This window comes from Cryptomeria japonica, chromosome 11 (genome assembly GCF_030272615.1).
Source record: "Cryptomeria japonica chromosome 11, Sugi_1.0, whole genome shotgun sequence".
Lineage (NCBI taxonomy): Eukaryota > Viridiplantae > Streptophyta > Pinopsida > Cupressales > Cupressaceae > Cryptomeria > Cryptomeria japonica.
In genome coordinates, this window is record NC_081415.1 from 266,337,476 (window position 1) to 266,361,358 (window position 23,883).

The following is a 23,883-nucleotide window of genomic DNA, read 5'->3' on the forward strand; positions in this document are numbered from 1 at the left end:
AAAGATGGATCTAAATTTGATCAAGTTATAGTGAAGAAATTGTGCCTGATGTTGTCTGACACGAGGGCAACTTTTGCTTGGCTTAACAGGTCTTGCAATGTTGATTGGACTGTGTCAAAATGGTCTAAATGTTTAAACTTGTTTGGGCTGAGTCTATTGAACCAAAAAAGCATGGTTTAGATGGTTGTTTATATTGAAAAAATTTGTTGTTAACTCTGAGCTTTAGTCTTGGGAATTTCTACTGATTCTTGTTGGTTGTGTGATCAAGTTGAGAACTTTGAACGCCTTTTCTTTGAATGCGGATTTGCCTTCTCTTTATGATCTTTATTTCTTGGCACTTGCTTAGGTTGGGATAAAAAAGATGGATTTTCTTGGTTTCAAATTTTAGTTGGATGGTGCTTACTAACTAAATTTTGTGATTCATATAAAAAAGAGAAACGAAGAGATTTTCCAAGGCAAGAGAAGGAGTCTTACTGAGTTTCATTGTGAACTCACCTACCTATATGTTGTTTCTCAGGTCTCTGCTATCTTGGAGATTCCTAGGGATCATTTTCCAAGGCAAAAGAAGGAGCTTTACTTAATTTCATTGTGAGCTCCCCTACCTGTATGTTGTTTCTCGGGTCTCTTCTACCATGGAGATTCCTAGAGACCGTTTTATGATCTTGCTTGAAGAGGGATTAACAATGGTCTATAGAACTAAGATCAACAATGCACATTTCTTTCCCCAGAGGAAAAACAACCTTAAAAAAGAAGAGTTGTAGATTCTTAAACAATAAAAGCAGAAACATAACATCCCAAAGCCAATGCAATCAGAAGTAGCAAAACCAGTTGCTGATAGACCCAAGTATGAAGCCATTGTCAAAGATGTTGATTCGGAAGATGAGATAGTTCCACCAACTAGAACTTATGATAATGACTATTGTGAGGCGAACAGCAATGTAAAAGGTTGTTGGGAATAGTTCACTTTGGATATGTTAGTTTTTATATATAGCGATATGTTTTGAACAATGATATGTGTTAAATCTACTATATAGTTGATGATGGCTCTTTCATACTCTTGGAGCTCAACGTCGTTATATTGTAAATCCTTTTTGAAAACAACATCTAACATAAAAAAATCAAGAAGAAACCCATTTTAAGCTTCATTAAGCATTGTAGTAATCTATAGGACGCTTTACACAATCCACTCTAAGATCACAAGACAAAGGGCATCATAAATTAATAATAAATAGGAAAACAAGTTTAGCATTCGTCCTTAGGATTAGTATTTTGAGTTAAACATTTGGATTTGAATTTTAAATAATAAAAAGTTAAAAGTAAAAGAAAAACATTAGGATATATAATTTAGGGTTAAAAATCCTAACAATTAGACTTTTAAGTGTAAAGTCAAAAATCCCAAAGGTTTGGGATTTAACATTAAAAAACCCAATGGTTAGGTATTAAAGTTTAAAAACCCTCCCCATTAGAGTTTAAGATTAATTAAATAAAATAGCCCTTAGGGCCTTACTTGGATGGCAATAATAGAGAAGTTAAAGAATAAGTGAGCTAATTGATTAGATTTGATCCAATGCAACTCAATTCCGATCTCAAGTAATGTTGCTTTGTCAAACTATTAAATTTCTCTTTCAAAATCAGAACCTAGATGATAAACCACAAAATGAAAAAATGCAAATTTTAGAAGGCAAACAAAAAATCAAAATCTAGATGTTAAAATGAGCCACAAAACAAAAGAATGCAAATTTTAAACGGTAAATAAAAAGACAAAACCTAGATGATAAAAATAAGCAATAAAATGAATGAATACAAATTTTATAAGGCAAATGGGTGCCCAATTCTTTTGGTGGTTACTAACCACCTCAAAAGCATGTCCAATTTTTAAAAAACTTCAAATCCAATAGAAGTCAAATTGCCAAACCTCACGAGTCCTAATTACTTATGATAAGTCCCTTTTTTTGCAATTATTGTCACCATAGATTGTAGACTAGTTAAGTACTCACTAACTCAAGAAAGAAGTTACAACGTGGCCTAGACAAGTTTCAATGAGCCTAGGATGCAAACTCACTACAAGTACTTAGCACATCTATCACACAATGACAAACAAATGTACAAAAAACTATGGAAAAGGTGAATTTTTTGTTTTTAAATGCATAGACATCCACACCAGTTCCTCACATAGAATTTTCATGTTTACTCAAGTGAACATGAATCAGTTTGGAGGAAAACCTAAGAAAAAAATTTGTGAAATTCTAAGATTCTAGCTCATAATTTTTTTTCCTACAAGCATCGCACAAAGGTAATTTATTTCAATATGTGAAAAACAATTTAAGCATGTTTTGAAAGCATTGAATTCAATTTGCATAACTTTTAATACTAATTAAGTTACTTTTATGAACAAAATTGCTGATTTCTTCTATGTAGAGTTTAAGTTTTAGGGTATACAAATTGTTTTTTTCCTTAAATCATTTTTTTATACCTATTTAATTACATTCAAAATGAATTTTATGTTAATTTAATTTTATGCCATGGGTTCAATACCAACATCTGTCTTCTTCCAAACTTGTCGAGCTCAACAAACATCTTAGGACCTTCTTTTGGCAAGGTACTAATGACAACCGGAAAATATCTCTCATATCCTGGGATAAGATATGCAAACCCAAGGAAGAAGGAGGAGTTGGCATTAAAAACCTCCGAGATCAGGGTAGAGCCTTGGGTGCCAAGTTGATCTGGAGATTGTTCAGAACCCCCCACCTCAAATGGGCTCGTCTGCTGCACCACAAATACCTTAATGGTAGGGATCCTATCCAAATCTTCAGAGAAAGCAAGCCTCCTAGAGGGTCCTGCCTATGGAATTTCATGCTAGACTCTAGGAGGATTATCTCTGACAGAGTTACCTGGAACTTGGGATCCGGGGATAAAGCCCTTTTCTGGTCTGATTCATGGGGTGGGTATAAGGCTACTGATAAAATCCATGACTTCGGCGCTACTCGTATCCTTCTTGAATCTCATAGAGGCCCCCTGTTAAACAACTATATCTACCTTTCAGAGGAAGGGTTTGGATGGCAGTGGATCAAGAAGGTAGATGAGGATATCCCGGAAAGAGATAAACATATTCTTATGACCATTCTCAAATCAAGGAACATAGGACAAGCTCATATGGGTGGTTCCCTAAAGGGGGAATGCAACTCCAAGAATGGGTACTCTCACATCTCCAAAGCATTTTTAAGACCTATGACTGAGCTTCCCTTGAAACTGTGCTAGGATAAATATTGTCTGCCTAAGGCAAGCATCTTCTCTTGGCTTGCGATTCAAAATAAGCTCCTAACTGCGGACAAATTCAAGAGGATGGGGTATGAGGGCCCTAGTAGATGTCCTCTTTGCGAGGCAGATGAGGAAGACACCAATCATATCCTCCTTAACCGCCCCTTTGCTCACCAATGTTGGATTTGGTTCACCAACAAACTTGAATGGTCGGCAGCCTTCCCCCATACCATCTTAGGAATGCTCAAGGCGTGGCCTCTCCTCAAGCGTGGCTATCTCTTTGAAGGTTTATGGACAGCTCTCCCTTCCTCCATAATGTGGGAACTATGGAAGGAGAGATATAGACATCTCTTTAAGAATGAAAAACTAAATGTTCTCAGAGTCATTAATAGGATAGAGTCAGCTATCAATGAGCTCATGAACAATCGCCTTTCTTCAGGCTCATTGAAGAATGCCTCTATATCGTATTGGGATGAAGAAATTAAAAAACGCTGGGAGGGCTTATTCTTCCCTCCCTTTGTAGGAGAAGGCCCTAATGCAAGTCTTAGATCAAGGGCTGCATGCAGATGGCAGCCCCCAGGCGAAGGATGGGCAAAGCTAAACTTTGATGGGGCTTCCCGTGGCAATCCAGGGCAGGCAAGGTTGGGTTGCGTTGTCCATAACTAGGAAGGCAAAGAGGTGGCATCCTTTGCTTCTCCGACTGGAATTAACACCAACAATTGGGCGGAATTGATGGCCCTGGTGGAAGGTCTGCACTTGTGTAAGAAACTAGGAGTTAAAAACCTGGATATTGAAGGAGACTCGGCTATAATTGTCAATGCTCTAAGGAAAGGCAGCATGCCTAATTGGAGACTTAACACTCTACTGTCAAGAGCTATTGACCTAAGCAAAGGTTTTGATAGGTTTACAGTCAATCATATTTATAGGGAAGGCAATAAAAGAGCAGATGAGCTGGCCAACTTGGGAGCCGATGGCATCAATCTCCTCTTGGTGCCACCCTAAGGCCATTCCCTCCTTTGTATCCTTATCCTAGTGTTCGTCAGCATATCTTTCCCTCCATTCCCTTATGGTTCCCCTACTCAGACTATGGTTGTCTCGTATTAATCCCCCGCCTGTAGACCTCCCCTTGGTCCCTTGCATATATGTATAAACTTTCAGACATATACTCTTTTAAAACATGCCCATATATCTGCTCTCCCAGAGTTTTACTCAAATAGTCATCCTTACTCCCTTGATCTGTAAAATCATTATTACAAAAAACTCAATCTTATATATATCTCTTCTTCATACCCATTTAGTCCTTCCTTCCTCAGGCTCTTTGAGAGGCTCCTCTTTTAATATTTGTGTATATACTTATCTGGGATTTTCAGATTCAGACATCCATCTGCATATTCAGACATCCATATGCATATTCAGCCTCACATCGGTACTCACATACATATATATATATATATATACTTAGAAATAATCTCACATTCTTGCAATCTAGGGCCCCTTTAGGTATTAACTGGGAGAGACAAACTCTCTCACCCACGTCGTCTGTTCAAATTCTCTCTTGTCAATTATTTATTCATTTACATATATATACATAGATACATTTATATATCCATATATTAATCTTTAAGAATACATTTTCTCTTGATACTCTTATATAATCATCTATACTAAGCAAGGATTTCCTCTTCTCATATATATGTGTATATTTATATATATAGTTTTATATATACATATTTATATATATACTTTTATATATATAGTCTTATATATGCTTTTATTAAAAGATTAATATTATTTTATTTATATTAACATTTAATATATTTAAATTTAATATTATTTTACTTATTGTTTTGATATTAACATCTAATAATTAAACATTTTTAAATATTTAAATTTATCAACTTAATATAATATTATTTTAAACTTTAGTATTTATAAATTATAATTTTGTAAATATATACTTTTATTTAAATAATTAAATTACATAAGACATATTTAATGTCGATTTTTTTTTCCGAATTTTTACCCTTGTCGAACTTCATTCGAATTTTATGGTTGCCGAATTCGAATTCAAATTCGAACCTGGTGACTTAGCTCTAGGGTCAGCGAACTCACCTTGAAGAATAGCGAATTCATTCTAGCTGTGTGAATCCAGTCAAGGGTGGCAATTATCATCAGACTGAAGGACAAGTCAAATTCGGATGAGAATTCAAGATTCAGATAAGTCAGTTTGTTCATGCCCTAAGTGGGCGAATTTGTACTTGGCTATCCCTTGACATTAATATAATCTAATCTGAATTTGTTGCTGGGCTTTTCCTCCAAGAGGGAGGTTTTCCCAAGGTACTGCTGTGTTGTTCTTGTGTTGTTTTGCTAAGTTGCCGGTACGGGTACGGACACTGGTACCGGTACATGGGTACGATGCGCTGGTACTATTAGAATATTTCATTATATTTTAGTCACCTATATTTAGTTCCTTGTTTAATGGTCATTTAGCTTTTTAGTTAATTAGCTTTTAAGCTTTATTTAGCATTTAGCTTTTTCTTTTTAATTAATTAGCTTTTAAGCTTTATTTAGCATTTAGCTTTTTCTTTTTAGTTAATTAGCTTTTAAGCTTAATTTAGCTATTAGCTCTTTAATCTTTTACTTTAACGTTATGTACTAATTATAGAACATCGTCTTGTAACCTCTATATATACGTATGTATATCGTTCAGTGTAATCATCTGATTATTGAATCATTCATTCGATTTATTTTTCACAGTATCAAAGCATGGAAATTAAAAATTTCAAAAAAAATTGTTATTAAAATTTTTCAAAGTTTTTATTGAAGAGATTTTTTTTAAAACTGTTTTTTTTTTTTAAAAACAGATTTTTTTTCTCTTCCTGGGCAGTTTTTTTTGCAGGTTGAAAATTTTCCTAGGGTTTCTGCAATTTTCAACAAGGGTTTTGACCCTTCTGTTCAAGTCGAAATTTTATTTTGGTTACAAAATCTTGGTGGGTTTTTCGAGAGCTCAACTGGGTCATCATCAAATTTTTATGGGTGCATCGTTTTCCGTGCCTCAATTTTTGAGCTGTCGAATTTACATTTTGTTTTCAGATTCTTGGTGGGTTTTTCAAGAGCTTTTCTGGGTTGGTCTCAGATTTTTCTGGGTGCCTCGTTTTCCATGCCTCAATTTTTGTGCCAACAAATTTGCCTTGGAATTTAAAAACAATTCAAAATTTCTGCTATTTTTGTGGATGTTGATTTTCGCTGTTTTTTTGGCACCATTTATGCTGTTTTAACTGTGCAGAAAATTTTAATTTTTGGGTTTCTTCCAAACCTCGAAATTCGTGCCAGAATTCTCCTATAGGGTTTCAATTTTTTCAACAGCTGTTTCTATTCTGATTTTTTTTTAAATCAGATTTTTTGTCTCTTGCTTTCACTTAGTTGACCTCAATCAACCTTGATTTCCGTGATGGCATCATTAACCAACATCATGTTGGAACACAATCAGAAGTTCAACGGCCGCAACTATAACACCTAGAAACAGCATATGCTTACCATCTTTGAGTATCGTTGCCTTGATCAGCTTGTTTTGGGCAAGGAATCTCGTCCTACAACAGCAGGTGATGATCAAGACAAACATGATGTGAAGAATCAAGAGGCTGTTATGCTTATCAAACTCTCTATCACAGATGATCAACTCCCACAAGTGCCTTCAGGTAAAACAGCAAAAGAAATCTGGGATCTTTTTAAGGATCTTCATGAAACGTCCAACAAGAGCCGAGCTTTCTTTCTGAAGAATATGTTATTTTCTATCATGATGGATGAGAAGTCATCTATCCAGACACATCTTACGAAGATCAAGGACATTCGTGATCAAGTAGAAGCTATAGGCCTAACCATGGTGGAAGAGAATATGGAAGTGATCACGCTGAGAAGCCTTCCCAGATCCTACGAGCATTTCATTGATACGCTCAATATCTCCTCTACTAGTGTTGATTTGAAGTTTCCTAATCTTTGCAACAAGCTGCTACAATAGGATCGATGGAAGCAGCAATTTGGAAGCAACACTAGTTCATCCACCGAACAGGCTTTCACAGCCTCAGCTTCGCATAAGTACAAGGGTAAAGCTCCGTCCTTCCAGCAGAAAGGACAAGGTCAAGGTCAACCTCAGCAGTCTTCCAAAAAGAAGAGCTTACAGTGTTCCTACTGTCATATATATGGCCATTTGGTGAAAGATTGCCGGAAATTGATAGCATCCCAGCAATCCAAACAAGCAGGGTCCAAGCAGAAAGCCAATTCTGCCACGCATCCTGATCATAAGGAATCTGCCTTCTATGCGTTCATGGCCCAAACCTCCTCTGATGATGTTCAATCATCAACCTGGTACATTGACTCTGGAGCCTCTCGACATTTCACACATCGTCGGGATTGGTTTACAGAGTACATGCCTTTCACTGATTCAATGATCTTTGGTGGAGGTGAAGAGTATACTGTTGTCAACAAGGGCAACGTTCAGATTTCATCTGGTGGGAGGGATTTAATATTCCTCAATGTATACTTTGTACCTGGTATGAAGCTCAATCTACTATCAGTCAGTCAGATTATGCAGCATTCACCACAACTGGACGTTGTCTTCAAGTTGCACAAGTGCAGCATTGTTGACAGGGAGACTCACACTACAGTTGCAGTTGGTATTGAGGATCACGGTCTTTATAGACTTGTTGATTCTACTAGTTCTCAGGAGCTCGCCATGGCAGCTAGGAGTACTTCCATCAGCACTCTTTAGCATCAGCAATATGGGCATCTCAATGTCCACTATCTCTCTCAGTTGGTTCGAGAGGATCTAGTCGTAGGATTACCTGAGATTCAAACTCAAAATCATGGAGTTTGCGGAGCGTGTCAAGCTGGAAAGCAACATAGGACTCCATTTTCAAATGGAGACGCTCGGAGAGCATCCAAGGTCTTGCAACTCGTTCATGCAGACATCTGTGGTCCCATGAACACTCCATCAGTCACTGGATGCAGGTATTTTCTATTATTTGTTGATGATTTCAGCAGACGCATGTGGGTTTATTTTCTTAAGCAGAAATCAGAGGTGTTCACCATGTTTCAAACGTTTAAGGCCTTAGTGGAAAAAGAGTCTAGCTGTCAGATAGTCACTCTTCGGTCCGACAATGGAGGGGAATTTTGTTCTACAGAGTTCACCAACTTTTGTGCATCACATGGCATTAAGCATCAGCTTACCACACCTTACACCCCATAGCAGAACGGTGTTGTTGAGATGGCTCGGTCTATGTTGGAGCATAGAAATGTTCCAAAACACTTTTGAGCGGAAGCGGTCTTCACTGCAGTCTACCTTCTAAACCAATCTCCCACAAAGGCCGTTAAGAAGATGACTCCAAAGGAAACTTGGTCTGGCAGTGTTGTGACGTTTTCACACATCGCCCCATTGCAAATGGGGACCCTTGCTTTTTTGCTTTTTAGGGTTTGTTTTCTAGGTCTTTTAGGGTTTTGTTAGTTAGCCTTTGCATTTTGAGTGCTGTCGAGGAGATCAATAGGATAGCAAGTCCTACTGGAGTGAAGTCCTGATCCTGAAATTTGGCTAAGTCTGGAATGTCCTGATCCTGAATTTGACTAAGTCTGGAAACTGAAAAACCTCCAAAAACTAGATTTTGCAATATAACTCCTGGAGGCCTGAAACCACTCTCAAACATCCTGAAAGTATATATGGAATATAACTTAAAGTATAAGAAACATTTCCTTCTATGTTTCTTCTTTCTTATACTTAAATGTTATATTCCATTAAAATTGTCCTGATTGAGAGTTGGAAAAGTCAAATTTCGCTCTTGTCCTTCACTGAGGGTCCAGAGCGAAAAGCGCTCCTGTCCCTCTCCAAGGGTCCAAGGCGAATTGCTCATGTCCCTCACCAAGGGTCCAAAGCGAAAATACTTATTTGAGCCATTCCTGGCCTTGTTTGGTTAAATTGAGACATCAAAAGCATGATGGAGGACAAAATGAACGTCATAGAGCATCCAGACTTGATCAAAAACAATGAAATGATGAAGTTTTTGCCTAGAAGGTCAAATTCGCTCCTGTCCCTCACTGAAGGACCAGAGCAATTTTATTCATATACACATTTTTAGACCTTGTTTGGGCTCGAACTTTTATTCATAGCATGAAGTAAGATGATATCTTCCTTAGCCAAGACATTTTTTGATGAAAATTGTAACGATTTGGCCTAGGGAGCAAAATTCGCTCCTGTCCCTCACTGAAGGACCGGAGCTTGAATCCCAAATTTGCATTATCCTCACAAGACTTAAATAATTTTGCGATTGGAAGAGGCCAAGGGGAGTGTGCTCTGTCCGTTGAATATAATTTAAGTGGGCCACAAAGGAGAAAACCAACCTAAATGACAAGTTCGCTCCTGTCCCTCACCCAGGGACTAGGGCTATTTTCAAAGGGCGCTCCTGTCCCTCACCAAGGGACCAGAGCGATTTTCCCTCAAGACAAGTTTTGGGCGAAGATCAAGTAAGTTTTAAGTTTGGGGCAAGCAAAAGAGGCATAACGAATCCATTGAAGATAATTTGAAGATTGCAAGACGCCAAGTGAAGGCCATATTGTCCTAGGCGCTCCTGTCCCTCTCCAAGGGACCAGAGCGATTTCTTCCTTAGACAAATTTCTCGCCAAGTCGAAACGAATTTCATGTCAAAGATAAGTGAAAGGGAGCATGACAAGTCCGTTGAAGACAAGTTTGAAGATTGGCAAAGCACGAATGGGCTTATAAATGGAAGTTCGCTCCTGTCCTCCAGTCGAGGACCAGAGCAAAATGTCTAAATGTGCTTAAATGTTGAATGTCACTCCCATTTCATACGTTCAAGAAGGAACAAAGGACATCATTTTACGCCTTGAAGACAATTTGATATCAATATGATGGAAGATTTGCACCATAAACCAAAGTTCGCTCCTGTCCTTCAGTCAAGGACCAGGGCGATATTCATTAGACTGGTCATTTCTTTCAAAAACTACGTCAAGGCGAGGTCGCACAAGGTCGAAAATGCCTTTGAGAAGATGATAAGCAAGGAACCAAACGTCAAAAGGTGACCAACTTGAGCAAAGAGGAAAGTTCGCTCCTGTCCTTCAGTCAAGGACCAGGGCGATATTCATAAAATCAATCATTCTTTCTAAAGGATCACATCAAATCAAAGTTACACAAGATTGAAAACGTCATTAGAAAGGTGATGAACAAGGAGTTGAGGTTAAAAAATGACAAATTTGAGCTAGGATTCAAAGTTCGCTCCTGTCCCTCACCAAGGGACCAGGGCGATGAACATTCAAATATCAAATTTGCCTTGTAAAAGACAAGTAAGTATGCGTGGAATGAAAGAACAAAGTCATTACTTGCCTTGTGATATAAATTGGTGATTAAAGAGGCGAAAGACCAAGGAAGAAAAAGCAAGTTCGCTCCTGTCCCTCACCAAGGGACCAGGGCGATAATGGTCTTAAGAGGCATCCATCTACAACATTGAATCGATCAAGCTCGAGATTCCCAATGAAGATGCCAGTTTCAACATAGAGGAAGTGATTTTGAACGTAAAAGGCGAGAAAATCAAGAGCAAAATGCAAAATCGCTCCTGTCCCTCTCCCAGGGACCAGAGCGATGTGGTTTGTACCCCTTACATCTTCCATGTTTGGCGCCAACATCATTTTCAAATTACATTAAATGCTAAAAATCGATAAAGTTTGAAATATTCAATTAAAATTAGCATTTAAAAATAGCGCATGAAACATTTATTAATTAATTTTGCCTTTTTCAAAAAAAATTAATCACGAAGGCATTTTAATTAATTATTAATTTTAATAAAATTGGTGCGCTTGGATTATATTTTATAAAAGTCGGCCTTGATTTTTATTTGAAATTTGTTTTAATTGCCTTATTTTTGCAAAGTCGGCCTAAGGTAATACATAAGGTAAGCGCCTATAAAGGGAAGGTGATAATTTCATTTTCAAATCATCATTTCACCTTCATTCATATGCGATTTGGAGAAGACAAAGAGGTGTGCGATTTGTATTTACAAGGAGCGAATTTCATAAAGGAGAAGTGCGAATTTCATTAAAGGAAGGTGCGAACATCATCTTCAAAGGGGAGTGCGAGCTTAGTTTCAAGTGAGGCGAACTTGCCAAAGACTACGTCAAAGGCATCCCAAAGGTGGCGAAGTTGCTAGCTTGAGGGAGGATCACATTGAAAGCTTCAAATTTCGATTTTGCCTAGGCGAATTTCCTTATTTTGCATCTTTTTAGAGTTAGTTCTCAAGTGAGGTATGGCGAAAACTTCTTTTGTCTAAATTTTGAGTATTGGTCGTCCTAACCTCAATCTTGAAATTTTGAATTTTGAAATTTTGAATTTCCAGTAGCTCAATTATATTTAGGAAATGATAACTCAAAGACTTATCATGAAGTTTCCTAAAATTAATCTTTAATCTAATCTATGTTTATACATTGCAGAATCTATTACTAATTTTGAAATGTTGTGTAGGTACCAAGATGGCGACTCTCAAGGAAAATCAAGCCAGATCAAGGACGGTCTCCTCAAGGACGATCAGGCAAGGACAAGGGCGGCCTCCTCCAATCCAGTGTTTCAAGGTGAGGTACATCAATCATCCTACACATCAAGGACACAAGAAGTCAGAACAAGGGTTCGTTGAAGAAGCAAATAGTTCCAGATGAATTAATTAAAGCTAGCTTCTCAACAACACCAAGTTGAATATTTACCAAGTTACAAATGTCAGATGAGGTGGCATCCTAGTCATCACTTCTCCAGTCAGTGTGGTCCACCTCAGCATGTCCAGATTCAATGTACCTAACTCATGGAAGGTGGCACAAACTCCGATGTACCTACCCCGGCTATCCATTGGTCGATTTTTCCAGAGAGGACATGTGTCCAAGCAATACAATTATTTCATTGGTCGAGCATTAAATGTTATGTAATGGTTGTAACAAACCCTAATTAGGGTTTTCATTGTAAAATCTTGGCCATTGATCTCGAATTGATCTAAGCCATCGAATTGTATTGAGGGCACTATATAAGCCCTGGCATTTCATTTGTAAAGGCAATTAGCAATAGTTAGATAATAGTTAGAGAGTTGAAAATAGTTAGAAGATAGAAATAGAATAGTAACTAGAGTAGAGTAGAGAGAGAAGGCAAAGATTGTTGCCAAGATGTTGTTGTAAAAGACTTGTAACTTCATTGAAGAAATGGTGAAATTTATGGGTCAATTCGACAATTTGCATGGTCTTTATACTTCTCATATTTGATTTCATGTTATTAGATGAGTGGAAGAAATATGCTTGATTGATGGTGAAATTCGCATATCCATACTACTAGCAGTTTGTTGATTGCAGACTTGCCTTGCGTAGTCAACTGGAATCATTCAGCTTAAGCCTAACTTCAATTGTCGCTTCTTCATTGATATGCATCAACCTGATGGTGTCTATGCCTGCAGTGATGATTTGAACATCATAAAGCTTCCCTTCGAAGATCGCACTAGCCTTGTGGAGATGGTCCTGCGATGTCAAAACAAGACCTAGTTAGAGTTTCATCAAAGATCAATCATTGCTCCTACATTCTTAGTATTAGGATTAGATCCTCTCTTCGCCCTCATTTTTTTTTCTTTTTTTTCAAGTCAAAGCCAGTAAGAGCCTATGTTCCAGCAATATTCAAAGCAAATCAGAAGTTCAATCATCAAATGTAAGTCCCCTTGTGATTCCAGCAAATCACATCATACCACAGAGAGCTTATCCACACGTAGAGACCCTACTTAAAAGAACATTGAAGTCACCCTAACTGATCCTTCTTGTGATATCTTCAGCAGTTAGAGATTTTATTCAAGAGAGGATAAGGTACCCTTGGGTATTTTATTCTGTGTATGATTGTGTACAAAATACACGTCAACAGGCAGGAAGCCCAAAATCAGTCATTTGAAAGTTTTTGGCTCTACGGCTTATGTTTGGATTCCAGATGCCACGCGCACCAAACTGGATCCAAAGAGTCAGAAATTGATGTTCATCGGCTACAGTGACAACCACAAGGCATATTGGTTGGTTGATATAGACACTAATCACCTCATATTCAGTCGAGATGTAGTATTTGATGAAGAAAGAGGGCCTTTTCAGCCTTCCTCTCCTAATTTGAGCACTGAGGATCACCCTCCAAAGGCTGTAAGTATGGGTGTTCGTCTTCCCTTAGCTCCACTTGATGGGAGGGATTTAGTTGACTCTGAAGTTGTGGGGTCTCCCAGGCATGGCATTGCACCCCCTAACTTTCCTCAAGAACTTCTTGATCCACATCCAGAGGAGCTTGCTCCAAATATTCCAAGCACTCTTCATCCTGCACCAGATGTTGGTACTTCTACTCTTCGGCCTAAGTGGTGGGCCAAGACCATTGGTGATCTTCATGATGATGAGCTCATTGAGGGTAGATCCATTAGAGGCAAGAGCCAACAACACACAGTTAATTTTGCTCTTATGGCCAACATTCACAGTATTTATGAGCCTCAAACTTATACAGAGGCTAAAGGTGTACCTGAATGGGAAAAGGCTATGGCAGCAGAGCAACATAGTCTTCTGAAAAACAACACTTGGGTATTATCTGATCTTCCTCCAGGAAAGAAGCCCATTGGCTGCAAATGGGTGTTTAAAGTCAAGTATAAAGCTGATGGAAGTCTTGATAAGTACAAGGCTTGGTTGGTGGCAAAAGGGTTTTCACAAAAGGAGGGCATCGACTATGAAGAGACATTTGCTCCCACAGCCAAGATGAGTACCATTAGGCTTGTCCTCGCTCTCTCAGCTCAATTTGGATGGAAAGTCCATCAAATGGATGTCAAGAGTGTCTTTCTCAATGGTGATTTGCAGGAAGAAGTCTACATGACGCAGCCTCCAGGTTTCAAGGTTGTCAGTAAGGAACGCCAGGTATGTAGACTAGTCAAAGCACTCTATGGCCTCAAACAGGCTCCTCGTGCATGGTACATCAAAATTGATAAGTACTTGATTGATCAAGGCTTTCAGAGGATTCCTTCAGATCCCAATTTGTATGTCAAACATACTAGTGATGATATTCTATTTCTAGTAGTCTATGTTGATGATCTCATCATTACTGGCAATGTAGCACATCTGATCATGCAGGTCAAACAGAATTTGTGTCAGCATTTTGATGACAGATTTGGGACTTCTCCATTATTGTCTTGGTGTAGAGGTTTGGCAGACTGATAGCCACATATTCATTTCTCAGTCAAAGTATGCCAAGAGCCTACTAGATAAGTTTTGAATGCAAGATTGTAAACTTGCATCTACACCTATGGAGATAGTGCTCAAATTATCAGCCAAATCAAATTCACCTGTAGTGGATGAGTCTTCAATCAGGCAACTAGTGGGCAGCCTCATCTATCTCACCACCATTAGACCTAGCATCAGTTATGCTGTGAGCTATATTTCTCGCTTCATGTCAGCCCCAAAAGTTGAACATTGGGTTGCAGCAAAGCGTGTGCTTATATATGTGAAGGGCACTCCTGATTTTAGCATTTTGTACAGCAAAAGCAAAGATCCTAGGCTGGTTGGTTTTAAAGACTCAGATTGGGCAGGTTGTGTTGATGACAGAAAGTCAACTTCTGGGTATGTTTTCAGCTTGGGTACAAGTGCAGTCACATGGACCAGCAAGAAGCAACAGGCAATAGCTCTTTCCTCGACCGAAGCAGTGTATCAAGGAACTGTTAAGGCAGCATGTGAGGCAATTTGGCTACGTAGGATGCTTGCAGACATGCAAATGTCTCAACCAGGACCTACTCCCTTGTTTTGTGATAATCAAAGGATTCTAAAATTAGCCAAAAATCCAGTCTTCCATGAGCGGACAAAGCATGTGGAGCTTCATTGTCATTTCATCCGCCAGCATGTTGAAAATGGATTAGTGATACTGCAGTACATTCCTGCAGAAGATTAGACTACAGATATCCTTACCAAGTCCTTGAGCCCGGCAAAGTTTCTCAAATTTAGAGGGCAGCTTGGTGTGATAGATAGCATGACCATTAAGGGAGGGTATTAGAATATTTAATTATATTTTAGTCTCCTATATTTAGTTCCTTGTTTGATGGTCATTTAGCTTTTTAGTTAATTAGCTTTTAAGCTTTATTTAGCATTTAGCTTTTCTTTTTAATTAATTAGCTTTTAAGCTTTATTTAGCATTTAGCTTTTTCTTTTTAGTTAATTAGCTTTTAAGCTTAATTTAGCTTTTAGCTCTTTAATCTTTTACTTTAACGTTATGTTCTAATTATAGAACATCGTCTTGTAACCTCTATATATACGTGTGTATATCATTCAATGTAATCATCTGATTATTGAATCATTCATTCAATTTATTTTTCAATTGCCACGTCTACACCGGATACGTCGAGATTCGTGATTCAAAAAGCGGATACGTTTCAGGTGGAAAAAATCAGTTCCCTGTCCGAATCCACAAGGATTCCAGGTCGAATCCGAATCCGATACGTATCGTATCCGGATTTGGGGGAAAAATGTGAAGTACCGGTAACTTAGTTGTTTTGTACTGTTATGTGTTGCATTTTCAGTTTCAGTTATTTACATTCAGTCTGATCACTAAAAACTAACACTATCTACATGAAATTACATCCATCATTTGCAAATTGAATATGCTATCTTCATAAATTTTATATAATTGTAACATCACCAAAAAAACTCTTCTATCTGAAACAGAAAACACAAGCTTGGTTCTAATTGATAATATAGTTCACAATGAAAACCTACATGAAGAATTCAACACATTGATTTCCAACTGTACGATTGCTATACTTATCCCTTCCTATGAACTAGATCTTACACAATCAAACATTATCAGAAAAGCTTATAAGGAGGAACCTTTTGGCAAGTACATTTCAATAACCTTGCTTCACAATTAAGAACTAATTTAGAACTAGGTGTTGCATCCTTGACCTTAATTATTAACAATTACTAACAATATGCACTGTTGCTAAAATTTCATCCAAATTTAACTAATGTTTCTTGGATAACATCTCCCATACTTTACATTAAATAAACATTCAGAATTAATAATTCTGGCTGCACTAAAAAGATGCATTGGTGCTGGACTTTCATCCTTCTCGGTATGACTTTTGGATATAATGCCTACTCATATTTTGAATTAGTTAACATTTTTAAATATAACACCTACTCATATTTTGAATTAGTTAACATTCCCTTTCAGGCCACACAAATTCAAGAGTTTTCTATTTTGAGATGAATTCGATGGTATTAGTCTTCATAATTGTTCCAGTTTATGTGTGATGAGAGAATGAAACTTTTTGAAAGTAATGCGTTCTCACACATCACAATTACTTTTTTTAATTAAGATTGCTCTTTCATTGTTATATAGAGGGGGAATATTATATTTCCTTCAATTTTCTTACACCATACTAGTAACATGTATTACTGCTAGACTTCATCCACCTCTTAATTACAATTTTTTTTATTGATGCCTACTCATATTTTGAAGTTAGCAAACATCTCTTAACCAGCAATATTTACCATTACAAGATATGACTTATGTCTTCTTTATGATTACTTTAAATCGTGTAGGCTGAAAATTTGGCACCATTTGAAGATTTATCCTCTAAAAATTGTCCCCTTGCATTCCAATTACTTTTTTTATAGCTCATATCTATTTTTATATATAAAGATATACTGCAATCCCCCCATTCTATTTCCCAAATTTCATGCATGGTATTATGCAGATTCAGATGCATCCAACAGTATGTAAATGACTACCATGTTTTCTTGAATACTTTCACTTCAGTGTAAATAAAATCTATCCTGTTTTGGAAAATAAAACAAAGCACAAAATTTCAGAAACATTGTATTGTTAATTTAAGGGTCATGGTTGTTTACACCCAAGCCATCTGCCTATACTATATGGTGCATCAGAGCCCTCTCCCATTTCAGAAGTCCAGGGGAATTTCCATTGATTTACCTTGCATATTGTTCATAAATTGTTGACCTATGTTTCAACCTTGCCCTCTCATTTACTAATATCTATTTCAAGCAATTATTTATTGTGAATCGCATTGTTTCAGAATTGATATTGCATTGATTCAAATACCAACACAGATAATATTTTTTTTAAAGTGTTCACCAACTCTTGACCACATGTACATAGAGAACAAACAGTATGACTGAATGTTGCCTATTTAGTTTCTTTATAGCCTGATCTCTTCTGCGACTCAAAATAGAATTCAACATGAAAGTAAAGTATAGAATTCCAAAATATCATTATACAAACAAAAGAACATATGAGATACTTACTTTTCACAACTGTACTTATTATTCCCATCCAGCGATTCGACCTGAAAAAATCGACCAAGAGCTTCCTTCAAGGAGCTGGCATGTAAAATCTCAAGGCTGATATCCATTATATCATCCATCTTGTTGGACTCTGCCCCACAAGAAAGGCACCTAACTTGGCTCTGCAATACACCGCCAAAAATTTCCTTGACAATGGTATTGGGTTCCTGCTTTAACTGCTTTGCGCCTAAATTATTACGGGCCTTGTACATCTTGACACAAACATCATTACAGGCTTCTATCACAAAGCGGAGAAATTCGTGAGCATCTTCCTGTCTTCCAGGGCGAAAATGTTTTGCAAAAAGGTGTAATGAGTTCACTATCCTCAATGGTGGTTCTGAGAGACTATCAACACTCAAAGATCTTATGATCCTTTTTTCCACCAAGCAAAATGGACAGGTGGTGGTATTCCGGTTAGCATTCCCTGATGGACCTGCTAAAATTTTGCCCAAAATTAGCCAGAATTCAAAAAGGTGAACCCAAGGGTTTTACTCTTCCAAGGTTCAATTCAAATTTAGCTTAAGGCACAATATCCCTTTTCAATTAAATTTCACTTTGCAATACCAATTCACTGCCCCCTTCACAGTAAAGGGAAGAAAAATTACAAATTACAAACAAGACAGAGAACTGTTAGTCAACAAAGATGAGCGTATCAAACAAATCATTTTTCTCGATAGAGAACTGTGCAAACCCACTCCAAATACTTGTGAATGCATCTGCATGATTACATGCATACAAATAACTTGCTAAATAGACATTTCAATAAACAATGGTACAAACCAACCACTATCATACAATTTGGTGCACAAATTTTGCAGAAATGGAATTCATAATGAAGGGAAAAAACAACGAACAGCACAGGGTACCCCTTGTCAGCGATAGTACACACGTGATCAAAATTTTGAGTTCAATGCATTAATTTCACAAAAGCAAACACTCCCGCCCACAGAGCGAAAAAGTATAGCACCAATTACGAACCTGACAAATACTTAGTTAAAACTAATGATTGATGAAAGAGGATGGTTCAAGTGGTACAAATATGACTTACTATATGAAAACAGAAGGTCCAAATCTCTTCAGGAAAAGATAGATAGTTGAAATTGGTTGAAATTCCACATTTGTCTGGACAGATATCCCCAATTGTGACAATTAAGTTTAAGGTTACCCCATAATTGGAAACTACCAAATTAAAGTTATTTTTCGATAATGATAGTAATGCAGAGAACTTAATTTTGAGGTTTAATGCATTAATCTGGAGGAATCAAAAGTTTAATACTTACCAAACTACAAATAAAACCTAATTTCAAGGCTTTATGAAATTTTGGCCCGAATCAGCAAACCGGGGGTTAAACTTCAAATGGTCAGATTAAAGTTTTAAACCCCAATATTTTTTTAATCTAAAATATATATTCACTTCAAGCTATAAAAATTAAAAATTACAATCAGTACAGACAACCTTAAATCAAGAACGGTTTTAAAAATGCCCTAGGTTGAGGGTTTCATTCAAAAAATGAAGTCGTTACTTACATGATGAAGAATGCTTATTAGCGAGACAAAAATTGGCGAACGGAGGCGTGAATGTGAGGCACTGAAGGACGCTATTGAGATAGCATGAGTTGCCCGCATTTTTCAATCCCATAGGCATACTGCTTTTCCGACGGTATGTCTGCCATGTCATTTGCAAGGCCATCTGTGTAAATATCAAACCCTAAACCTCGGAGAAAATGCATACGCATACATGTTGGTATACGCTCCTCACTTTCCATACGCTCTTCAGCATTAGATCCGCTCGCATGGAAGAAGAAGAAGAAGAAGAAATAGCATTGCAGCAGAAGCTGCTTCTGCTTCTGCTTCTGCTTATGCTTATTATCTCATTTTGACCGCTTTCATATTTCCACCTCTTCTTCCAATCTACCTACACCATTACAAACCAAACTAAAACGTAATTGTTTGCCATATCTTCGTTATCATTAACTCTACCAGAACGAATAAATCTGGGAGACGAAATTTTCTCTCTCAATTTCTGAATGATTTATAATTTCGAGACTTGGGTAAAAGCAAACAAATAATGATTCAATCAAAGGATTTGGTTAGCAAGTTGTGCCTTTTGTGGAATAATTTCCCATGACACTCGGTACTAACCGTATTGTAATTTAAAAACTTGTCGTCAGGGAACAGGAAAAACACCACTTAAATAAATATATAGCTTAATTAAGTAAAATAAAAAAATAATTAAGAAGCACACCATTCATGTGCTTATAATAAAGTAAATTAATTAAATGAATTGAGATTAATATTAATAATCTGAAATTAATTATACTAGCATTTGTATTTATAGAAGGTTCATTGGTTTATATGTGATGAATTTAATATTTTACATTTGAGAATATAGAATTTATTGTTATTTTTGTGGTGACTTCTTGGTGTTCTTTTAGTTGTCAACTTGTGGCATCACTGAGATTAACACCTTGAGCATGATTTTAATAACCAACCAAGGATTTACCCTTTGAGGCAAATACTTATATTGGAACATAACTCTTCAATATGGTCATCGTCTTGGAATGTATGGTCAATATTACATGATGTTGGCAATCGATGTGCAACCAATAGGAAAAGATAGTTCTATTATTTATCAAGGTATAGGTAATCATTCTAATAGCAACTTAGATCCTCTTGAGCAGTCTTGTTGACATGTTAAATAAAAATCTATGCAATTTGTGATGGTATTGACCCCAACTTGGGCATTGTGAATGTAGTTGTTAATGATTTTCTTAAAGCTCCTACTAATTTTGCACTTCCTAATTAGCTTAATCAAGTTGGCTAATCAAAAACCTATTCATTGTTCTTATGTATAACTATTTACCATCTTCTAGAACATTGGTTTATATGTGTGTATGTGATGAACTTAATGTTTTAGGTTTGATATCAATTAGGAGAATTCATTGTTTGGCATGTTGATCTTGACTGAGTGTCCCTTTAGTTGTTCATTTGTGGCATCACTGGGGTAAACACTAAATCGGTTAGTATTAAAACTTCTAATTTACCTTGGGTGAGATGTTAATAACTGACCAAGGATTTGGTCTTCAACACCACTATACATATGGCAACTTCACTCCTCACTTTGATCATCACCTATGATGTTGGTATTGTGAATCTAAAACCTTAGGAAATGGTGGTTTTGTACCTTCTTTGGGTATACATAATCATTATGATAGTATATAAATCCTATCATGCAATCTTCTAGACATTTTGTAATAAATCATAAAAGCTATGTGAGGAATGAATTTATTGATCCAAACTTGAAGGTTGTAATTGCAATAGTTAATATTGTTCTCGGTGCTCCTACTAATTTAGCACCTCTTGATAGACTTTATCAACAACACAAAATTGATAACCATGACAACCTACCTTGTGGTATATAGTAAAGCCTTCAAAGAATGGTGCACATCTAGAAACACGAAGTTTGCATTAGTCTTGGGAAAGGAACAATCCTAGCATAGACTTTTTAGGTAACTCTTCCCCACGAAATCGTTGGTAGTAATGGATTCAGAAAAGAAATTTACTATGCAGTCTTGCTTAAGTTGTAACAAAATTCTACCAACTATAGTTGTGGGGTATCAAATAATCTAATAATTAACAAAGCTTGATTTAAGGAAGAAGGTGGTCATTCAGAGCATAATTGATGGTAGTCCTCCTAGAATAAATGTAACAATTTAAATAACATTTGCTCCAAATCCTCGTGGTGCTCGTGGTACTTCGTCCATGAGTTGTTATAATATGCAAGTTTGACAAGTTGCTAACAACTTTGTGAAACATCGACATCTATGACATGCTATATATTTTTGGACCTTACAACTACTTGTTAATGGAAAAGTTTGTACTTTTGCCAACGCAGAATTAAAAAAACCAAGTATACCTTATCCTCTCTTAAATAAAGAAGGCTCGTATACTATTCGGACTGATCAAATGAGATAACCTCGAGGTTTCAGATGTCAAGTCTTGATTGTACTTAAGATAACTTAGTGATTGATGTGATTTGTTGGTAAACACAAAGGGACTTACGCATCTAACAAGCTAGTTAACATCTGATATGAAAATCTAAGTGATGCTTTCTTCTTAGATTGATTAAAATAAAGTAGAAAGAGAGGGTTCAAATAATCTAAACTAACACCTAGGGACAATGACAACTCACAATGCTACAAAAATAGTGCAATCATCAAAGGAAATTAAAGATTCTCATATTGTAAACATGCATTCAATTACCCAATACTGGTGCAACTCAAATAAATATTCATAATTGAACCAATATCATAATTAGGTTTAGACTAACCATACATAAAAATTTACAATCAGCAAATTCCCAAAGTTAGGAACCATAAATCTATTAGATATCATCATACTTCACCATTAAAATCTAGAAGAAAGGAAATGAAAACAATAGAATACAACTGATAAAACACCAAACTTTAATGCTTTATTCATTGCTTCAAATGCCAGTACAACAATTATTGTTCAACAACAACTACCCACTTTGATTCTACTAACCACTTCACTTTGCAATGAGAGAGGCCCTCACCTTTTATAGATATTACTTTTAAAATCAATGGCCAGGATTAAATCCCTTCAATAGCCCAGATCTACCTTCTAAAAACTCTAACAACTTTGATTAAATGATTTCAACCAATGAGAGGGCTCTACAACTGAAAATTGGAGATGCCCTCATGATTGAGGACACTATTGAACCTGCACTAAGACTGAGATGGGGAGGGGGGTGAATCAATCCGAATCTTCTAAAATACTAATCTATCAAAGTTTAAACAACATTTAACTATTCTACAATAATAGTGAAAACATCAACCATCAACACATGAACACCAAATATATGTGAAAACTCCAACAAGGAGAAACCATAGTGAGAATCACACTCACAATATAAGTAAAATTGATTACAATGTTTTAGGCTCACTGCCAAGGAGCAACATGTACCTAATGGACTTGCAAGGCTAAGGCGCACAACCTTAGGGCAAGATACAATGACTTGCACAACTGAAACTCACTACTTCAGAGCAAGATACAAAGAGTTGTCTAGAGACTCATTGTCTTCCAGCAATAGAAAGAATAGGAGAATTGGAATGAAAAGAATCTCTTGGTCATGAAATTTCCCTTGAACCGCCATGTCAAGTGACCAATATCATGGCAAACACATATGACATCAACCACTATCTTAAAATAATATTGCACTGAATATATCATCGTCAAAGCTCTTTACAAACTGACTTTTACACATCTACAGTGACAAATCTACTTACACATCATTCACATTTACTTCACATCAATTCACACACCATCCATACTCAACTCATACATCTGTACTCCTTAAATATACGTTAGATCATCAAAAACCTAGTTGAGGGTCAGCCACAGAGTATACGATATTACATAAAAGAGGCCACCCAAACCAAAAAAAACCCAATTTGGTCCAATCCAGGATATATAAGGGACCCAAATCTATTACAACACATCCTTCTAAGTCGAATCCAATGAACCACACATGCTAACACATCCTTTTAAAGTCAACATCAAATGTAACATGTAGATAAACAATGAAACTCATGAATCAGTCGGCCCAAAATCATCTTCCAATGTAAATCACTTAATGCGGATCTCCACACACCAAGGTGAGACCCATAACAACATTCTAACTCAACCTCCAATGCATATCCGGACCAAAAAGTATGATCCAAACAATAACACAACTGAACATGCCAAGCATAGACCAACATAACTCAGTTGCAAAATAGAAACACCACCAGAGAATTGGACTGGAATACTGCACGAACCAAATAAACATATCCTCAAAACCATAACACTTGAATTCATATACCCAAAAACTTCCAAGCATATTCTGGACCATTATGACAGACACTCTTACTATCAGAGAACAACAAAAACTAATCTCATCATATATGCAATCAGAGGACCTATAAACCTGACCGTACAACACTCATAGAACATTAACATTATATCCAAATCTGCACACCATACTATTCACAATCCATAAGATTATAAACATTCTTCCATTGGGACATTAAATATTGTTTCTTGCATATTGAGACTTTTGCCACACCAACCTTCCAGAAACACCATATGAATGCACAATATTTGACTACATAATAATACACAATATATCTAATCCATATGACTGATCAATAGTCTCTTCACTCCACTATCACTTTTGCACAT

At 36.7% G+C, this 23,883-nt stretch overlaps 1 protein-coding gene across 3 annotated transcripts in view; it reads right to left on the reverse strand.

The window, feature by feature from the left end:
• LOC131069723 (ubiquitin carboxyl-terminal hydrolase 25) overlaps positions 1 to 19,753 on the reverse strand; it is a 53,972-nt gene extending 34,219 nt beyond the window's left edge. Inside the window, exons 1-2 of one of the 3 annotated variants that reach the window (XM_058005258.2) lie at positions 19,168 to 19,753; positions 17,602 to 18,076 (exon numbers count right to left, since the gene is read on the reverse strand). In XM_058005258.2, the coding sequence (XP_057861241.2) occupies positions 17,602 to 18,076; positions 19,168 to 19,330 (638 nt within the window). In that variant the 5' untranslated portion in view covers positions 19,331 to 19,753. The remainder of the gene's footprint in view (positions 1 to 17,601; positions 18,077 to 19,167) is intronic. The other 2 variants (XM_058005256.2, XM_058005257.2) reach the window with 2 other exon arrangements.
• Between the last annotated feature and the right edge of the window lie 4,130 nt (positions 19,754 to 23,883).